Source organism: Macaca nemestrina, chromosome 10 (assembly GCF_043159975.1).
Source record: "Macaca nemestrina isolate mMacNem1 chromosome 10, mMacNem.hap1, whole genome shotgun sequence".
NCBI lineage: Eukaryota > Metazoa > Chordata > Mammalia > Primates > Cercopithecidae > Macaca > Macaca nemestrina.
Genome location: NC_092134.1, coordinates 53,084,782 through 53,106,170, shown reverse-complemented (window position 1 = coordinate 53,106,170; position 21,389 = coordinate 53,084,782). Strand labels below are relative to the sequence as shown.

Here is a 21,389-nt window from a genome sequence, read left to right as displayed (position 1 = left end):
TGAAAGGTGCTGAGTTTCTGTTTCAGAGTCATTTTGGGGCATATTCTGTATTAAAGCTTTTAGTACCTGAGAATAAAGGGTTTTGAGGAGCCCATGTGGCACATTGATATTGACCTTTTTCCTCCAGCTTTGTTATCATTATTACTGTGTTGCTTAGCAACTCTGCGGCATTATTTCTAAACCTAATATTAACTTGAAATATGTCAGAAATGGAAAGTATAGAAATGTGACTTTTAGGTATAGTGCTATTGTTTCCAATTACTGTCAGCATAACATGCTATTATAAGACAAACCATATAGATAGAATATTTCTTGACATTTCAGATTTAATATAAAGGATAAAACTAACATTGAGGCACTTTAATTAATAGTAATAAAATATAATGGCAATAGAAAGCCTTTCAATCAGCTTTTCACATCCCTTAATCTAAATAACTTTTCCCAAGAGGAAGAGCAAAGCAAAACCCTAAATTATGTATTTTTACTTCTTTGAAAATTATGCAGAAAGGCAGAAAAGTATGACATTATTTTTTTTTTGAGTAGTACAATGCCATAATCATCATAATGACCCTTATTATTCCACTTTTCAAAATTTAGGCAATGCTTTGCAAAAGGATTGTTTAAAAAGCAGCAAAAGCTCCCAGCATCTATGAAGGAAAAATGGGTTACAGAGGGACACATTAATTACTCCATCAATACCATTCATTAAAAACCTATCCTCTAGTCACTATAACACTTATTAACAAGGCAGAAAGAATTTAGCCAAAATAAGAGATGAATTGAGCTAGTTTTCATATTGCCAGTGTTGTGAAAAACTAAGTGTGGAGAATTTACATCAAGAACTCTATGATCATCAGGCAAGGTGACTTACACCTCTAATCCCAGCACTTTGGGGGGCTAAAATGAATGGCTCACTTGAGCCAGTAGTTTGAGACCAGCCTGGGCAACATAGTGACACCCTGCCTCTACAAAAAAATTTTAAAAATTGGTCACATGCAGTGGCACACACCTGTAGTCTCCCAGCTACTCAGAGGCCAAGGTGGAAGAATTGTTTGAGCCTGGAAAATTGAGGCTGCAGTGAACCATGATCATGCCACTGCACTCCAGCAGCCTGGGTGACAGGGCAAGACCTCATCTGAAAAAAAAGAAAAAAGAAAAAGAAAAAACAAACTGTATGATTGCCAATTTTTTTTTTTTTTTTTTTTTTTTTTTTTTTTTTTTTTTTTTTTTTAGACAGAGTCTCACTCTGTCACCCAGGCTGGAGTGCTGGAGTGCAGTGGCATGGTCTCAGCTTACTGCAACTTCAGCCTCCCAGGTTCAGGCAATTCTCTTGCCTCAGCCTCCCAAGTAGCTGGGACTATAGGCACGTGCCACCATGCCTAGCTAATTTTTGCATTTTTAGTAGAGACCGCGTTTTGCCATGTTGGCCAGACTGACCTCTTGAACTCCTGACCTCAAGTGATCTGCCCGCCTTGGCCTCCCATGGTGCTGGGATTACAGGCATGAGCCACCGTGCATGGCCTATGATTGCCAAACATTTAATGACTTTTTCTTACTATAAAAGTAAACGCTGACCCATATATCTCAAAATGGAAAAGATTCAGGAAATATGTGTGGGCCTTTGACAACTGAACATTGAATCCAAGGAGAAATGTCACATTTCTTCCTTTCCTTTTAATGAAATCTCTACTGTCCACTATTAGTGAAAGGGCTCTTCAAACAGTAGCTTTTAACTTTGGGGGAGATTAAGACCACTTTGAAAATCTGACAAGAAGCATGTACTTTCTTCCTAGAAAAATGGTAAGTATACGAATTGATGAATATGTTAGTTTTATTTAATTATTTCACATTATATACATATAACATCCCTTTGTATCTCATAAATATGTACAATTATAACTTGCCAATTAAAACTTTTAAAGAACCAGATACAAACAATATTTTAGAATGAAATTTCCAGAGTCAGTGCAACTGAAGTAACCTATCCATTCAACTGGGGGAGAAAATTAGAAACTTTGATTCTAAAGAGTGACTTAGTGGATGCAGTGGGGAGTTGCTAAGGAAAGGGTCTAACTGGAGGTGGAAGTGTGACATTTAGAGTAGAGAGACCAAACAGTGTTCCTTGAAGTTAGGGATTCCCTATCATCTAAAGTTGTCTTTCTCCTCAACCATTTCTAGACCCTTCCTAATTTCTTTATAAGTGGCATCAACACAAACAAAACAGATTAGGGATTTGAATTCTGATCCTCCTCTTATTTGGCAAAGCGACCTCAGATAATCAATTAGTCCGTCTTAACCTCAGTTTCCTCATCTGTAAAATGGAAATAATACCTAATTCAAAAAGTTTGCCTAAGAACTAAATTGGATAATATATGTAAAATGCAAAGTAAGCTCTCAAACAATACACATTATTTTATTTACTAACAAATACCAAAGTTTTGTAACTATTTGTGTTCTTATGTATAGACAAATAATTATTCAGCCAGAAATATCCTTTAAATAAAACCAAAGACATATATCCAATGAATATTTTTTAAGATTTCCCTAAGTGACATATTGTTTTGTTGATTATTGACAAAGAAAATGATAATGGTTAGTACATTTGAGCTATAGAAATAAAATGGTAAACTTGGCTGGAACAAAATTTTAACAGAGATATTATAGGTGTTTAAAGATTGAGGTATCCTACTATATTTCTACAAAATTCTTCACATTATTAGTTAAAAATGACTTTTTTTATAGAGGTAAGTTGTTTTTCAGTTCTAATGCAATCCATTGTCAATATTGATCTTTAAGATTTCTTAATAAAAATAACTAAAATAATATAGGTTGTATATATTTGTATTAATAAAATATTTTTGACATTTCAGAGTACAGATGATTCAGATATATCTATCATTGCCCAGAACAAGAAATGCTTTGACAACGATATTGTTTGTTCTAAAAGTGTTTTGATTTCAGTTGGGGACACTGAAATTTACCTGAATGATACTCCTTACAAACAGGTTAGTGAATTATTTCTTTCAGGATCATTTGAAGTTGTCCTGAGGATACTACAAATAGAATAGAAATGATTTGGGCTACTTCTCTCTGTAAATGGTTATGAGATCTATGTTGTTTTTTCTTTTCCATTTTGTGTGGCTTCAGTAAATTGTGCTTCACTTCTCTCTTCTTATTTCTTAACTTGCCTTCTCCATATTCCAATTCATTCCTCTTGCTTTCATTCCCATAGTTGCCATTTGGGCCCTTGCAGCCCTCACCTATTGCCTTAATTACTTCAGTGGCTTCCAGGCTAGACTCTTGGCTTCTAGTTTTAGTCTTTCCCCTCTAATTCATCCTCACATACTGCAGCATAGGTAGTTTTACTTGTATATGTTTTTTTTTTTTTTTTTTCTTTAGACAGAGTCTCACTCTGTTGCCCATACTGGAGTGCAGTGGCATGATCTCGGCTCACTGCAACCTCTGTCTCCTGGGTTCAAGCGATTCTCTTGCCTCAGCCTCCTGAGTAGCTGGGATTACAGACGCACTCCATCACTCCTGGATAATTTTTGTATTTTCAGTAGAGACGAGATTTTACCATGTTGGTTAGGCTAGTCTCAAACTCCTGACCTCAGGTGATCCACCTGTCTTGGCCTCCCAAAACGCTGGGATTACAGGCATGAGCCACTACGCCCAGCCTTATATATGTACATTTTTGATGGAAATCTTTTTTTTTTTTTTTTTTTGAGACGGAGTCTCGCTCTGTCGCCCAGGCTGGAGTGCAGTGGCGCGATCTCGGCTCACTGCAAGCTCCGCCTCCTGGGTTCACGCCATTCTCCTGCCTCAGCCTCCCGAGTAGCTGGGACTGCAGGCGCCCACAACCGCGCCCGGCTAATTTTTTTTTTTGTATTTTTAGTAGAGACGGGGTTTCACCGTGGTCTCGATCTCCTGACCTTGTGATCCGCCCGCCTCGGCCTCCCAAAGTGCTGGGATTACAGGCGTGAGCCACCGCGCCCGGCCTTGATGGAAATCTTAATATGTCACTCTATGGTTCTTCAAGACTTTGAGATGCCTTCCCACTGCTCCTCCAAGGCCTTGCCAATCTGGCTGTTACCCACCTCTCCTGCCTGCTATTTCATCACGTTCTGCTTCAAGCCCACATTCCAGAAGGTGGAGCATCTTATTAGTCCTTCATTACTATTATTGCTTCTTCCTGGATCTGTCTTTCCATTTAAATTTTTCTTATGCAATATGTCTTACCATACCTCCTCCAGGGAGCTCCTCCTCATACCCTGAAGCACCCTATTGGAATGTGTATCATGCTTTAATGAAACTACTTGTGAGCTTGTCTTCCCCAATTGTCTCCAAGTTCTTGTTTATTGTATCCTTGGAGCCTGCCCAATTTAATAGAATGAATAAATTTCATTCATTCATTCATCTCGTACCTTCTTTTATAATGTTTACTGAATATCAAAACATGTGCTAATTGTTGGGACTACAATAGTGAAATAACACTGTGCTTGCCTTTAAGAAGTTTCTGCTCAGGTGACGGATACATTCAGGTAAATAAGGATGCGCAGCGTGGTGTCCTATGGTAGGAATTTATGTAGGATAATATGGGAACTGCTGGGAAGAACACCTAAAGAAACCTGGGGTGCTTAGGGTGATTGTTAAGAGCATAGACTTTAGAGTCACTCAGTAGTAACTTGGAGCCTCTGTTCCATCACCTGCTTGCTCTATAACTTTGGGCAGGTTTACTTAACCTCTCCAAGCTGCAGCTTTTCCATCTGTAAATTTGGGAAGATTTTAGAACCTACTTCTTTAGTTTGTGTGAGGATTGAAATGAAAGTATAAATTGATGGATTTGAAATGATTCTTCTTATTTCCTTTACCCTCCCTATTGTTGAAGGCTCAGAAGACATGCTGTGGAGGAAATGATTTGCACTGAGTCTTAAAGGATGATTAGGCATTAGCCAGGTGAAGAGAGGGAGTAGGGTGGCAATCAGTACAGACAAATAAACCCACTCAGTAGAGCAGAGCTGAGAGATGGAACGGCATGTTTGGATAACTGCAGGTGGTTTAGATTGGTGGAAGCACACCATATGAGACAGTGGATGGAGGGAGTGGCAAAGAGACTCAGGGAGGAGTGTCCTGATCAGCTGTCATTCAGGGAGCATGGGGTAAAGGCAATAGATGAGGGGGCTGAGTCCAGACTATGGAGGCTCTTGAATGGTGCAAGATATTTGAACCTCATTGTACAGGCAAGAAATTTCAGAGTTAGAAAGTACATGATTTAACAAATGGGCTTTAAAAACTGACCTATATTCTGAGATGTTTAGAACAGTGTTTCTCTCAGTTTGGTCTGCCAATATTCATTAAAATCATCTGGATTTTTTTCTTGTAAGTGCTGGTTTTTGGTCTGACTTCAGTAATTGGAATGGCTGTTGCTGAAAACAAAATTGACATTTTCAATGGTACCTGAAATTCTTGTGCACACTGAAGTTTGAGAACAATTACCTTAAAACATAACTATGTTTCAGTCAGAAACATTGAAACTAACTGGGCAGCAATCAACCTTTGGGCAAAACAGAGTTTCTACAATCATGTTGACATGTTTTTAAAGTAATTACAGCGGTTTGTCATAACCACCAACCAGATATTCATCTATTGGTGAAGGTTATTTCTAAGAAAAAGGATGTTAAAAAAGAAACAAGAGAAAATAGTGAATGCTCTTATAAAGACAGTTTGACACATCTTTGAAGTGGTGATTGCAACTCCACATAACTTTCAACTTCCAATTTTCACTTGTATGTAGGTGTTAATGAGTCTCCTTTATATAAATTGTATGACATAAGATTAAGAAAAGTCATAAAAACAGTTTGACCCTAAAGAAATCCCCTGCAATATTTTTTTTCTCAAACATCGAAAGTGAAAAATAAACACTATTTATTTTATGGTAGATGGACCACCCATTCAAGGGAAGAACAAAAAATCACCTCTGTAATTTTATTATTTTATTTTATTTTATTTTATTTTTTTGAGACGGAGTCTTGCTCTGTCGCCCAGGCTGGAGTGCAGCAGCGTGATCTCGGCTCACTGCAAGCTCCGCCTCCCAGGTTCACGCCATTCTCCTGCCTCAGCCTCCTGAGTAGCTGGGACTACAGGTGCCCGCCACCTCGCCCAGCTAATTTTTTGTGTATTTAGTAGAGACTGGGTTTCACTGTGTTCGCCAGGATGGTCTCCATCTCCTGACCTTGTGATCTGCCCGCCTCGGCCTCCCAAAGTGCTGGGATTACAGGCGTGAGCCCCCATGCCCGGCCCACCTCTGTTATTTTTATATGTAAATGTACAATTCTAATTTTATCAAATGTATAAGATATAACTATTTTATTAATTTATTTAAGCTGTACTTTAAATATTTTAATTCTCCATATTTCTAACATATCTTGCTAACATCACTAGAGTTTGTTTAAAGTGCTCTAATTCTCATCTGAAGTGGAGATCTCTATTTTGGACAATTCATAATACCTCACTGTTCTAATGAACAGCATTATTTATGAATCTGAAAAGTAAGGCGTATGGCAACTCCCTTTGACTACAGAGGATTTTCTTGTAGTAAACTGCCTTATCTAATGAAAATGAAGGATTTTATGTCTAAAGACAAATAGAAAAGATGTGCTTTTGTATCAGGATAACTGATGCAAAACCAAACTGAGCAAAAGAGAAACAAATCAAAGACAAGCAAGATGATAGAAAGATACTAAAGAGTGCAGTGAAAACAATAGAATTAGTTTCTGGTGGCAGAGACCGACTTGGGGGTAGGGCAAACTACGCAATTTGTTCAAAACAGGTAAAATGTTTCATTTTCTTGTTTTGTGTTCTGTCTTGATGTGTCGTGGTTTTTTTTTGTTTTTTTTTTTTTTTTTTTTTTTTAAATCATCATTTAATGCCATGCTCACTCAAGCATAGGGATAGTCCTGGGGTGAGTGCACACCACACACCCTGTCAGTGCTGAGGGCCTTCCTCGCCTCATAACTCTAACTTGGCATTTGGGTATGCATGCCTAAGTCCAACTCCTCCTGCCTCTGTGTTGCAAGTAGAGCGTAGCAGTGGTCTCTGGGTGGCTGCAGAGAAGCAGGCATCTGAGAATCAATCCCAGGGAGGTTGGGCAGACAGCAGGAGATGTGAGCCAAGGCTTCAAGGCCCAGACACATGATTCTTTGTCTCACTGACCTTCACTGACAAAACACGGATTCACACGTAAAATCAGAATTTCAAGACGGCAATTACAGAGCATTAATTCCCAAGTGGTGGCCCACATCTGAGCAAGGGACTGTCCTTGCTCAGAAGAGCATTGCGCTGTCTAAATGCCTACCAATCCGGCTCATCTTGAGGATGAAATTTCTAGTGGGGCAATCGGGGGAGGCCTCACAGAGGAGGGAGCATATGGGTCACAACTGATGGGAATGAGGCCATTACGCTAAGATGTGGAGTTCCTAGCACGAGGAACACCAAACACACAGGACTTGAGATGGGTAAAAGCTTAGGTAAATTTGAAGAACAGAAAGAGACCCAGCATATCTGAAGCTTAGTCAGTGAGGGTGGGGATTGGGAAGTGGAAGGAAATGAGAGCAGAGAGAGCCAATCAACAACACATATGGTTATATACAATATATACTGTTCTATACAATATACCGTGCACCTATTTTAAGTATGACCTTGGTCTAGGAGACTGAAAACTCCTTATGGATGTGACTAAATTTATTTCATTTTCCCTTTGAAATATTTATTGAAAAGTCTACTGTAGTGTAGTATTTTCAAACTATGCTTTTGTTATTACTTGAAGGAGAAAAGTAACCAAAGAATTTCATATCTCCGTCACAATTTTTATTTTGCTTCTGGCTAAATTTGTCTTACTTACTTTGATGTTAACTGTGCCTTTTTGAAGTTATTATATGAGTTAATTTCAAGGTCAGATTCAAATCAATATAGCCATGTGTTGCCCTTGCTTAATAAAGAATATTGTATATTCCTACTTTACCATAAAAGTTCTCTAACATTTCCCGATATGTTCCATCTCTCATTTCTCTCTGCTTTATCCTTTCTACTGCATAAATTATCTTCTTTTAATATACAACCATGGTCTGATACTTCCTTGTTTGAAAGCTTTTATTAACCACATTTTGCACATGTGATAATTACTCTGGATAACTTGGTTGCAAAGGTCTCAGGCTGTGATCCATCATGTAATTCATGCTCTAGCCTTTTGGTACTCTCCTTAGTTCTGCAAAAAATCTTTGACTTTCTTGTCCCTAAGTCTTGATTCAAGCCATTTCTTTTGTTTGGAAGGATTTCTTCTCCATTCTCATTCTCAACCCCCTATACCTTGCTGTGCATATCCTCTTGCAGATCAGTTCACACCCACCCTTTGCAAGAAGCCTTCTGGAATCCCTTTAATGGTAATTCACCCCTTTCCACCCTGCTACACACATACAGTAGTTCCTCCTTGTCCATGAAGGTTAGGTCCCAAGCCCTACAGTGGATGCCTGAAACTGTAGACAGTAGCAGCCCCAATTGCCAGCAATCAGAACATGTTTCTGTTCATGCTTTTTACCCACAAATTTGATGCCTTTTCCATCTTAACTAAGCACTTACCATGCACTGTGGCTGTTGGTTTTGCAGTTTAATGTACAGCAGCAAAACTAGCTGAATTTCTTTTCCCTTCTTCACAATTTCACAGATAGAAGATTCATTCTTACTGTAGATCTTAGCAACCACAGCATACAATTTTTTTTCTTTCTTGTTAAGTTGAGAACTTTCTCCTTTTCACTTAAAGGAAGTACTTCACAGCTTCTTTTTGCCTGAATTGGGAAGGCAATGTCTCCTACCAAACTTAATGATTCTGATTTTCAATACATTTTTAATAAAGTCAGTAGACTATTTGCATGCTATCATTAGCTACTCAGAAACATGAGCAGGACCAAATTTCTCTCTTTTGCAGGCAAGGCCATACCTTTTTTAGTTCTGTCATATTTATTCATCACAGATGTAAAATTTCTGATTTGGCGGGGATATCATTTAATGTCTTCTGTTTCCATTCCCTTGTTTTGCTCTTCCCCATATGTAACTGAAATATCTTTTCCCTTTGTCCATTTATCCATGTGGGGTCCATCTGCTAGTTTGTGTCTGGTAATCAATATTTATGTTTTTACGTATTTTGTGCAATTGTTTTGTCTTTTCTTACAGAATTCAGAAAAGGCATGACCAAGCAACAATATTAGCACATAGATAGTTGTTGGTAAATATTAACTAAGCTAATTTGATATATTTTGGTTAGAGAACCTAGTACTCACTTTATTTCTTCTCTTTTCTTTTTTTTTTAAAGAAACGATCAGGTTTTTTCCTGGAAAACAAACCTACCTACCAGCTCTGGAAGGCTGGTTACTATATAGTAGTATACTTTCCAGAGAAAGATATCACTATTCTTTGGGACAGGAAGACAACTATTCATATCAAAGTTGGGCCACAGTGGAAGGTAGGTTAACCTAAGCTCCTAGTGAGATGTAATGAATAAAATCACATTTAGTTTTTGATATTTGATGAAAATAAAATAATTAATGTTTTCCTTTAAGAACTAGGTTATATTTTCAGAATTACTAACTTATACCCTTGTGAAGAAGAACTTTACCAACTATGTACACTGTTTGTGTACAGTTCTTTTTGACTTTAACCTTGCAGTATCCACTTTTCCAAGATTACTTAAGCCAGCTTTCTTCTCTTTTTCTTCAGCTTAACTATTTGATTTGTTCATAGTGCAATTAGATTCAGTTCTTACAGTCTGCATTCCATGTTTTCCTCCACATTCTGGATTTTTTTTTTTTAAGTTTACGTGCAGTAAAATTATTTTTAAAATGTAAATAAAAGTTACTCTTATTGTATCCAGGTCTATGGATTTTGACAAATGCATTGTATTAGTCCGTTATAAAGAACTACCTGACACTGGGTAATTTATAAAGAAAAGAGGTTTAATTGACTCATAGTTCTGCATGGCTGGGAAGGCCTCAGGAAACTTACAATCGTTGTGGAAGGCAAAGGGGAAGCAATCACCTTCTTCAAAAGGTGGCCCGAAAGACAGAAAGAGTGAGGGGGAAATGCCACTCTTTTAAACCATCAGGTCTCATGAGAACTCCCTCACTATCACAAGAACAGCTTGGGAGAAACCACCGCCATGATTCAATCACCTCTCACCAGGTCCTTCCCTCAACATATGGGGATTGTAATTCGAGATGAGATTTGGGTGGGGACACAGAGCCAAACCATATTGTGCATGGAGCCTTGTATCTGTCACAACATTTCTACGTAGAACATACCTGTCAACCTCCAAATATACTTCTTTTTGCTTCTCTTTTGTCAACCCCTACATTTGCCTCCTAACCTCAGACAACCACTGATTATATTTTCCACTGCAATAGTTTTATCTTTCTCAGATATCGTATACATGGAATTGAACAATCTGTAGTCTTTTGGGTCTGGCTTCTCTGACTTGGCAAAGTATATTTAAGATTCATATAAATTGTTGTGTGAATTCTATACTGTTGAGTAGTATTCTGTTGTGTGGATGTACCACACAATTTATTTATCCATTCATGGTTGAATATCCAATCTGAGTTGTTTATAATTTTTGTCAATTTATATTTTAAATTATTTTATATACTATTCCCTGCTAAATATTTTTATTAAATATTGTTAAGTAGTTTGCTATTTAAAATATTTCAAATTTGATTAAATATTTTGAATATTTATTTGAATATTTTGAATTCGTATTTTAAAGTTGTTTGCAAAAACATTGATGTATTTTTATTAATCTATTTTACCTGAAATTGAGACTGAGACTCATGGATATAATTTTTGTCAAATTAAAGAAAATTGGAATATTAACAATATCTTCTCAAAAATACAGAAAAGATACATTTTTTAAAAAAGATTTTAATATGATATAAAATATGATTGTATATTGAAGTTATAGTCTTTAAGTCTTAAGGAGGATAAAGCCCAAAGATCTATTCCTAGGTTTGTTGGCATCTTGAATTTCTTTGATGAACCGAAATAACCTTCAGTCATTGCTGTTTTTCTTCAACAAATATTCACTGCCATTATTCATCCAATATCCTTGTTTCCAATAAGAATAACAATGTATTTTACTGCTAGATGAAGGAGGAGAACTTGCAGTGATTTTCTAAAAGCAGTAGAACTACTCTTTAAAACCTTGAATTTAAAGATGCTGAATGCTCTCTTCAATATTGAAGAATAGAATCCATCTCTTAATGGTGAAGTTGGCTGCCTGTATCTCTAGCAAAGCAGACAATAACCATAGAATTACATCTGCCATAGCCACTTATTACCATGAGATCTCTGTTTTCTGGAATTACATATGTTCAAAGACAGTGGCCATTACTAATAGTCGTTATCCTAAAGCTGAGGCATCAGGAAGGGGGCTGTGGAAAAACAAATGGTTAACTTGTATGTAGGCAAATCAGGTAGGCAATATGATCTATTTCAACAAGCAGGGAATATATCTGCCATTCTTCATCCTATATTCTTGTTTCCACCAAGGATGGGAATATATATAATTATGAATTATATATATATACACACACACATGAATTCTGTATATACACACATGTACATTTGCATACACATACACTCCCATATGTACTGTCTTGTTTGAATTATACTTTTCCAAGCTATTTATGTCATTAGTTGTATTAATGCCAAGACACTGGTAAGTGTGGATAAATAGGACTTGAAATCGGGTAAAATATTTTTGCAAATTTAAAATAATCACTAAATATAATTAAATTGATATGAGAAAATCCACTTCCTCAAGTTAATTTTTTAAAATGATTGCTATGAAAATTCTTAAATGTATATTTGAAATGTCTCAAAAGTTTTAATGAACATGAGTCTTTAAATGTTAAAGTGAATATAGAATATTTCCTGGTGATTTTCTCTTACTTTAGAACAAGCTATCAGGATTGTGTGGAAACTTTGACAAATGCACTTCAAATGACATGACCACATCTAATAACTTGGAAGTGAGAAATGCTCAGGTATTTGGAGATAGTTGGGCATTAGGACAGGTAAGTTACAGAAATGTACTTTAGAAGTCAACAGAAATTTTTAAGAATATTTTTTCACTAGAACATTTTATTCTTATTTAGGTAATATTTTATATACTATTTTCATAGTAATTTATAGCTGATAAATGTTCATATTTATCTTCTCATGTAATTTTTCTGATTACCTTATATAAAGGATGTTTTCTCATTATTATAGATGAAGAAATTGAGGCTCAGGGAGGTTAAATGACTTGTCTAATATTATATGGCTAGAAAGTAGCAGAGGTGACATGCAAATTCATCTCTTCTCCCTCATGTTTTCCTCACCATAGCAAAATGCCTTATCAATGTATCTGCATTTTGAAGGATGGTGGAACTTTTGCCAGTTCAAAGCAATAAATAAATGAAGACAGAATTTCTTAACAGCCATGTTACTGTATATATGAAATAAAGGGGGATGTGTGTGTATGTGTGTGGGTGGGTGGATTGCGGTCAACTACCTTTGGCGGCAGTTGGATAAATTAACTTTTACATATTTTTCTTTCAAAGGGTTTCTTGAGGCATTATAAGCCTATAAAGGAGGGACATGTTTGAAGGATTTTCCAAACAGACTGACATAATCTATATTTTTATTTATTAGTTCTCAAGGAAGTAGTGTTATATGAAACACATTTTGAAAAATTCTGAACTCAGAAAACAGAGTCAAATTGGAAATCGGTTCTATTCTTTCTTCTACTTTCTTTTTTAGCCTGTTGTTCTTTTTAACTGATAGCGGTGTTTGAAACCACAATTTCCTGATTGATTGCCATTTGGTTAGTTACTTCTCTTCTTTGCCTAGTTTACTAATATGTCTAAATCTCTTTAAAGAATAAAGAGGGGATGGGGTAGAACATTTATTCCAGTCAGTAATATTTGAGTGTGGTCTAAGCTTAAGAGTACAAAAGTGTACCTTTTAATACCTAAAATATCTACTATATTGAGAGAGACAAAATCCTTTTAACTGTGGCTATCTTATATCTTGTTACCTTTAGAAGTTTTTGAAAAAAAATTGTTTTACATTTTTGTATCTGCAAATAAATTAAGAAGTAACTATTTGTAATGGTACTTAAATATTAGGAGTAGTCAAATAATTTTAAACCCCCTCAAAATAAGTTTTTTATTCACACCTGATAGACAAAGCTAAAACTCAGGTCATTTAAAAAAATTCACTATTTTTATTTAGCACTTAATATTTTCCATTACATACAGACACATAATATGGATAAATCACAGTCTCTGCCTTTAAGGAATTTAGAGTCTAGAGGTGGAAAATTTAGAGGTTAAAAAATTAACAGTCAGAACATAGTAAAGTAGTTGCTTTGATAGAAGTGCACACAAAATGGGGATTGTGATGGTCCAAGAAAGGTTTCTGGAGAAGGTACCCTGGAGGTGAATCTTACAAGATTTATAGGAGCCAAGAAAGTGAAATTTATCGGAAAGAATTTAACAGGGAAAGGAGGGAGCAGCCACCTAGAAGGCGTCAAGAGGCTGGATAGAGTATGGTGCACAAAGTGAATTTCAAGAAGTTAATTTTGGTTGTGGTGTAGGCTGAAGTGCAAAGTATAGATCTGTAAGATACAAGGGCCAAGAGGCTCTTATAATCCAGCTAGAAATATTAAGTCAGTAGAGATTTAGAAAACTGTACAAATTTGGGAAACATTAATGATAAAAATCATCAGCATCTGCTGAAAGACTGTATTATGAAGGATGAATTTCGAGGTTTCAAGAAGGTCTCCTACTTTCCTGGCTTCCTGGGTGGATGCTGGTGTTCCTCCCTGAGGCAGGGCAAAGAGGAGGAAATGAATGTAGATAGTCGGGGAAGGACAATGGTATAGAGGTAGGGATGGTTAGGACCTGCTGAGAGAGAAGTGACAGAGATATTTAGGTGGAAATGTTTAGTTCTGAAATTCAGGAAGGAGATGTGGGATGGACATAGGGATTGGCAGTTACTAGTATATTCAGAACGTTAAAGCCAGGACACGTACCGAATGAGAAAAATAGAGATTTGAGAATTAAGCTTTGCAAAGAAAGCAGGGAGAAAGAGATTAGGGAACAGCAGCCAATGTAGCAAGAGGAAATCCAGCAGAAAATTGTGTCACCAAAGCCAAATGAGGAGAGACATTTAAGAAGGGTAAAGTATTAAATAGAATCAAAAGCAGCAAAAGTCAAGCAAAATGGAAGACTGAAAAATTGCCTTTATATTTAGCAATAAAGAGGTCATGGATGACCTTTTTCAGGGCAGTTTCAGGGGAGTGGATTAGGAGAGGAAGAGGCCAAATTGCTGTATGTATGGGAATTGAGTCTGCAGAGATTTGAGTACATATAACCTCTCAGATGATTTGTGACAGAAATAAAGAAGATGAAAATGAAAGAAACAGGTCATGCTCATGTAATTTTTTAAGTCATGCAAATGCTGTGTTTAAGATAATTTAAAAATCATTTATCACCACTCTATCTCTAATATTGCCATGATTTTAATATTCTTTTTAGTTGCTTTCGAAAATAATATATGCAATTAACATTGAATTGGATGTGAGCAGGTGCTTTACGCAAATCCTATCTAAAAGGATGAGAATATAGTAGGTGCAATTGTAATGAGTGAAGTCGGATAGGTTACTCTGCTTGAGAAATTATCCCTTGAAAAACTTCTTTTCTCTCTTATATTTTTTCAACAGTGTGAAAATCCAGATGAAACCATTAAACCCTGTGAGGCACATCAAAACAAATTTCCTTATGCCAAGAAAGAATGCTCCATTTTGTACAGCGATGTTTTTGCTTCTTGTCGCAATGTGGTAAATGAATACTTTAATGAACTCTCAAGTTTAAAGATGTTCTACTGTGTCTATAATACTGAGGTGAACATGACACATAACTGGGTGACCCACTGGCTTTTTAGATGTACCACCTAACTATTGTTAGGGGGACTTATGTGTTAGTTTGTTTTTCTGTACAACTGGCACATTTAGTTGATTTATTTTCTCCCTTACTCCATCTAATTTAACAGTGTACCTTTGTGCATATTTGTAATAATTTGTTCTAGTTTATGGAACATTATTTACATACATCAGTTTATGATTAACAGCATAAATGTTTACTTTTCTTTAGAGAACATTGTCAAATGGGCATTCTCAACTCAAAGTACAGTTTAAAAGTATTGCTTGTAGTACATTTGAAATGGTTTTAGAAGCACATCCCAAGATGGAATGTAACTTATATAGAAATTTCACTTTCAAAGCTCCTTCCTAGCATGATTATTTTAGGTCCCAATAGAAGTTTAAGAAATACTTCAATGTATTGGTAAAAAAATAGGTAATATAATATTTCTGCTGCATACAAAGCTATGTTAGTGGTCTTAAGGGAAGTCACTTGCATGACTGTTTGACTTGTGAGCTAAGATGGTTGTTTTTCTCTTGGAATGCCATTCTATTTCAAAGAACAAATGATATGTGGTTATTCAGACAGTCAGACAGGGATATTTGGCAGATATTTTCCTTCCTTCCTTCCTTCCTTCCTTCCTTCCTTCCTTCCTTCCTTCCTTCCTTCCTTCCTTCCTTCCTTCCTTCCTTCTTTCCTTCCTTCCTTCCTTCCCTCCTTCCTTTCTTCCTTCCTTCATTCCTTCTTTCTTTTTCTGATGGAGTCTTGCTCTGTCATCCAGGCTGGAGTGCAGTAGCATGATCTTGACTGACTACAACCTCTGCCTCCTCGGTTCAAGCGATTCTCCTGCCTCAGCCTCCCAAGTAGCTGGGATTATAGATGTGTGCCACCATGCTCAGCTAATTTTTGTATTTTTAGTAGAGGCGGGGTCTCATCATGTTGGCCAGGCTGGTCTGGAACTCCTGACCTCAGATGATCTGCCCACCTCTGCCTCCCAAAAGACTGGGATTACAGGCATGAGCCATTGCGCCTGGCAGATATTTTCTTGAAATGTGTGAAATGAGTCTGTGGCTTTAAGGAAACACCTGATGGTGTCTGTTGTCTTTGATAAAATTTACTTTCAAGGAAAATTAGAGTTTTGTAAAAGTTAGATCCACCCCTGCTAGCTTATAAGGTTTTTGATACTTAATGAGTTTTTTGATGATCTAGATGATGATATTAACAAACGTGACTTGTAGCTATTGTATATAATCAAATGCATCAACATTTTGAAGATATGCACGGGTCCATAAATTTTCCACATGACCAATGCATGATGTTACAAAATCATGCAAAAGTAAAAGATCCATTCAAAGGGCAAAACATAAAAATAATTTTAACATAGCAAAGTTAAAGTTTATTGATGTGGTTTTAGATTTCACATTGCAACGGCCTTTTTGAAAATGATATTTTTTTGAATTTTGATATAGTGTCAAAGAATATCACAATTACCTGAAAAAGATATTAAAGTACTCCTTTGTTTCCAACTAAATATATGTGTGGAACCGAATTTTCTTCATCTACTTCAACGCAAACCCAAACAAGACAAAAACATTATGATAGACCAGATGAAGAAGCAGATATGAGAATCCAGCTGTGTGCTATTAAGCCACACATTAAAGAGATTTGCAAAAATGTAAAACAGTGCACTCTTTTCACTATTTCTCGGCATGTATAAGCATTTTTCACTAAAACCATGTTATTCATGTAAACATATGTCTATTGTTATTTTTAAATGTCTCATTTTTAATGTCTAATAGAGTAAATATTGGTAGATGTAATCCCATAAACAAAATCTCCTTGGGGATCTCGGTGATTTTTTTAAGAGTGTAAAGGGATTCTGAGACAGAAAAGTTTGAGGGCTGCCGTATTAGAGCCACATAGGTAGACTAGAGTCTTGTTTATAGAAAGGGTTGCTTTTGAGACTTCTCATAGTTTCCAAGGATCACACCTGCTTGACAAGAAATATTGTGTCAAGTCTGGAGTCCTGAACCACGGAGCCTGCTGGTTCTTTTTCACTTGAAAAGAAAAGTTAACCCATGAACTGACCTAAAAAATAAAATACAGCTCAGTGACAGCAAACTGTGCTTCTTTTTCTTTTCTTTTCTTTCTTTTTTTATTTTTTTTTGAGATGGTGTGGCCAGTGACTTGATGTCGGCTCATTATAACCTCCACCTTTTGGGTTCAAGCGGTTCTCCTGCCTCAGTCTCCCACAGCTGGGACTACAGGACGTGCCACCATGCTCAGCTAATTTTTGTATTTTTAATAGAGACAGGGTTTTGCCATGTTGGCCAGGGTTGTCTTGAACTCCTGATCTCAAGTGATCCACCTGCTTCGGTCTCCCAAAATGCAGGGATTACTGGCATGAGCTACAGCTCGCAGCCCCTTGCTTTTTTTTTTTTTTTTTGAGACAGATTCGCTCTGTCGCTCAGGGTGGAGTGCAATAGTGCAAGGGCGCGATCTCGTCTCAGTGCAACTTCCGCCTCCCGAGTTCAACGGATTCTCCTGCCTCAGCTTCCTGAGTCTCTTGCTCCTTTTCTAATGCATTGTCAGTATATTAAATTTTGTCAGCTACTTAAATATAATGCAAATAAAATAAATAAAGTAAATATAATAAGTTGTTTTTAAAGATTGCTATTACCATTAATAGCCATTAGGATGTTGCATAAGCGGGGACAAAAAAGAAAGGAAAGAAGGAAGAAAGATACAAAATTATATAAGATTACAATTGGAAGCAGAAGATGCCCTTATTTTAACGCCATGTGATTACGTCAATAATGAAAGAAGCTTCCAAAAATTAATCTGTTATATTGCCAATGTTGAAGTTTTATGTATTTATTAATCTTATTATTTCCTTTGCTAGTTCTTTGATGTGACATTTTCCTAATACATTTTTTTCTCCTTTGGGCAATAAAGAAGTTTGAAATAAAGAGAACTCTCTAGGTGGCAGTTTTAAGCTGATAATATGAAACTTTGAAAACACATAATCTTCTTTTAGAGGGTTGACTTTAAATCATAATCAGTATCTATTAAAATTAAGTAATCTTTCACCTCATGTTTCAGATTGATGTTACTTCTTTTGCCAAAAATTGCCATGAGGATACATGTAACTGTAATCTTGGTGGGGACTGTGAGTGTCTGTGCACTAGTATAGCCGCGTATGCATACAAGTGTTGTCAGGAAGGAATATCAATTCATTGGAGATCATCTACTGTTTGTTGTGAGTACCCTACTTAGAACATCATTATGTAGAGAACTGATAAATAGATACATATTAATTGTTGATTTATCTTAGAAATAATGCCAGGAAACTCATGGAAATAGAATTAAATTAAAATGATGAAATTTTATATTCCTTTGACAGTCATAAATTATAGAATACCGAAAGGACTTATAAAAAGAAATTGTGAGATAATATTTTGTTCTGTGTTTGATTGCTGTCATTGCACCATTTGAAATATAAATTATTTAAATACCATCCTTAGAGAAATTGTTTATGACTTTATTTCTTTTATGCCTATGAAGTTTCATTGTTCTGATGATAAACATATTTTTAAAAAATCACCTTGAATTTGCTTCCAGATTTGACTCTTTAAACTTCTAATTTACTTGTGTAGGTGGTAAGACATCTGAACAAACTTACAATTTGAACACTTTCAGTTGAGATTTCTAAATTGGCAGGTATATTTTCCTATTTTAAAACAATTATATGAAATTTAATTACAGCACAACACTTAAAGAATGTTCTTTGCTCAGAAAAAGTTCCTAAATAATACCATTCTATATTCTTTCACATAGTTATTGATAAATATATAGCCATATCTTGCCCACATTCAGGTAAGTGATTGGCTTCTTAAATAGTTTAATACTTATTCTTTTTTTCTTTTAGCACTTGATTGTGAATACTACAATGAAGGTATGTGACATTCAAATTAAAAATATCACTATGGTATTCTATTAGGTGTATTTTCAGGTTAAAAGTTTTTGAACAACTTATGCTGTGAACAAATTATAAATAGTTCACAACTATATAACGCCATAAAAGCTTTTAAGTTTTAAAATTTTCAAAAATTTCTAAGTATTTGTGTTAAGATTTATTTCCTGAAAACTAAAATAGTGTGTAAATTAAGTTCTCAGAATTTAGGAGGCCCTCAGTACAGTTTTGGAATGACATGAATGAATGGATGGGTGAAGTTAGTTAATTTTTTAGATAAAAAGGATGAAAGATCTGTAACAAAGGCATACCTTTACCATTATTTATAAATGTAAACATTGTTCAAATGTTTTTTACAATTTTATCTTATTTTTAAATTGAGAAATATAATTGTATATATTTATTGGGTACAATGTAGTGTTTTGATACATGTACACATTGTGAAATGATCAAATCAGGCTAATTAGCATATCCATCACCTACAATATTTACCATTTCTTTGTGGTGAGAACATTTGAAATTTTTTCTTTTAGCTCTTCATTCCTTAAAAACCAAGAAATTCTATCATTTGCAACAACATGGATGAACCTAGGGAACATTATGCTAAGTGAAATAAGTCAGGCACAGTGAGACAAATACCATATGATTTCACTTATTTGCGAAATCCAAAAAAGTTGAATTTTTAGAAGTAGAGAATGGAACTGTGGTTGCCGGAGGCTAGTGGTGGGGAAGTGGACAGGGAAAGGGCAGATGTTGGTTAAAGGGCACAAAGTTTCAGCTAGATGTGAGGAATAAGTTCTGTTATCGATTACACAGTGTGGTGACTACAGTCACATTTTTCTTACGTTGTGGAAATCAAAGAAACAAAGTCTAAATGCACTGACATAAGAAATAATGTAAGGAATTTAATTTGCCATCATTGCAGGCAAAAATCATTCTTTACACATTACCAGAATGAGAACTTATTGATACAATAATAATGAAAATCTCCAGGTCTCAGCAAACATCCAGATTTGCAATAAGAAATCTGAGAGATGCTGCTGTCTAAAACTAAGGTATAGATGTAAGAAGAGACAGATAATTATGTTTTTAGTGAAAATACTTGAAGATAGCAGAACTGGAGTCTTTTTGCAAAACTATTTAATGAGGAAGGCACAGGCCTCAAAACCTAATTCAGACAAGTAAAGTGATCTAGGGAAGTATCCATTTTGTCAGTAACTGGGCAAACTCTGGATCCATGATGGATGTGTCAGTTAGAATAATAGTTATAGGAAATCTGGGCCAAGCAACCAATCTGAGGCACTTCAGGTGGCTTATTGGAGAAATGTGTCAGCTAGATAATTTCAGAGAAATAGAGATAATGATTAAAAAGAAAATTGGCATTTTTGATTTTAGTTGTATTTGTTACATTTATAGAAGTTTGATAGAGGAGGCAAATTCAACATTAAAAAATATCTGTGGTAGTTAAAGAAAATCTAACTAAAAATATGTCCTGTTCAAGATTGTGAAGAGACTGCCATACACGTACATGCATACACACACACACACACACACAAAAACACATCAATCTTTGGATTCCATAATTAAAATGTGATTTATTGCCTATTAACAATAACAGAAGCTTTTGTTGTGTTAACTGCTTTCTCTAGATCCTATAATTTAAACTTCAAAATATGTTATTATTTTATTTTATTATCAGCATTTTGCTATTATCAACACTTTCAGAGGAAATTGAAGCAGAGAGAGATTAAATAGCTTTGCCAAATTCACTTAGCCAAAATGTGGCAAACTGGGATTTGTAAACAATTTGCTTCAGGGCCAGTGAGCATGACCTCCATGCTACATGGCCTACTGTATGGTTAATACATCCTAGTGTAGGGATGATCACCGCACATTGTCATCACAGGTTCTACATAATGTACACAGACAACACTCTGAGAAAATGCTCCAATAACTTCCTCATTCAGAGATTCCTGTCTCACCCAGTTCTGTTATGACAGTCTCCATCTGTGCCTTTGTATTTTCTGGCATTTCTTCTGCAGACTTGTGTACCCAGAAGCAGAATTTTCCATGCATATTGAATCTCTTTACCTCTTGCTACTTGCTACATTTTGCTCTCTGTTAACAAGTCTGCAGTACCTCTAGTGATGGTTCATTCTTCTAATGTGTTACAGAATCCTTCAAACCTGTTCTTCTAGTTTCATTTGTAATACTGTGTTGATAATATCAGAGCATGAACATGGGGCATTTGGCCTTCATGAGACACTGATTGGCTCAGTGGAGTGGCAGATGAATAAATTTCCTATGATCAGAGTAATAGGGAAAGGCATCAATGTGCCAAGGGGAGTTAGAATTTGTAAAAGCAATGCAACAGTGATAGACGTTGAAGGGGAATGTAAAATTGT

The 21,389-nt window shown here is 35.8% G+C and overlaps 1 protein-coding gene across 1 annotated transcript in view; it reads left to right on the top strand.

Annotated features, from left to right (window-relative positions):
* Window positions 1–21,389, top strand: part of LOC105473302 (otogelin like) — a 166,418-nt gene that overhangs the window by 82,405 nt on the left and 62,624 nt on the right. Inside the window, exons 27-32 of the mRNA XM_011727039.2 lie at window positions 2,871–3,005; window positions 9,365–9,514; window positions 12,000–12,119; window positions 14,813–14,929; window positions 18,114–18,270; window positions 18,940–18,966. Of these exons, the coding sequence (XP_011725341.2) occupies window positions 2,871–3,005; window positions 9,365–9,514; window positions 12,000–12,119; window positions 14,813–14,929; window positions 18,114–18,270; window positions 18,940–18,966 (706 nt within the window). The remainder of the gene's footprint in view (window positions 1–2,870; window positions 3,006–9,364; window positions 9,515–11,999; window positions 12,120–14,812; window positions 14,930–18,113; window positions 18,271–18,939; window positions 18,967–21,389) is intronic.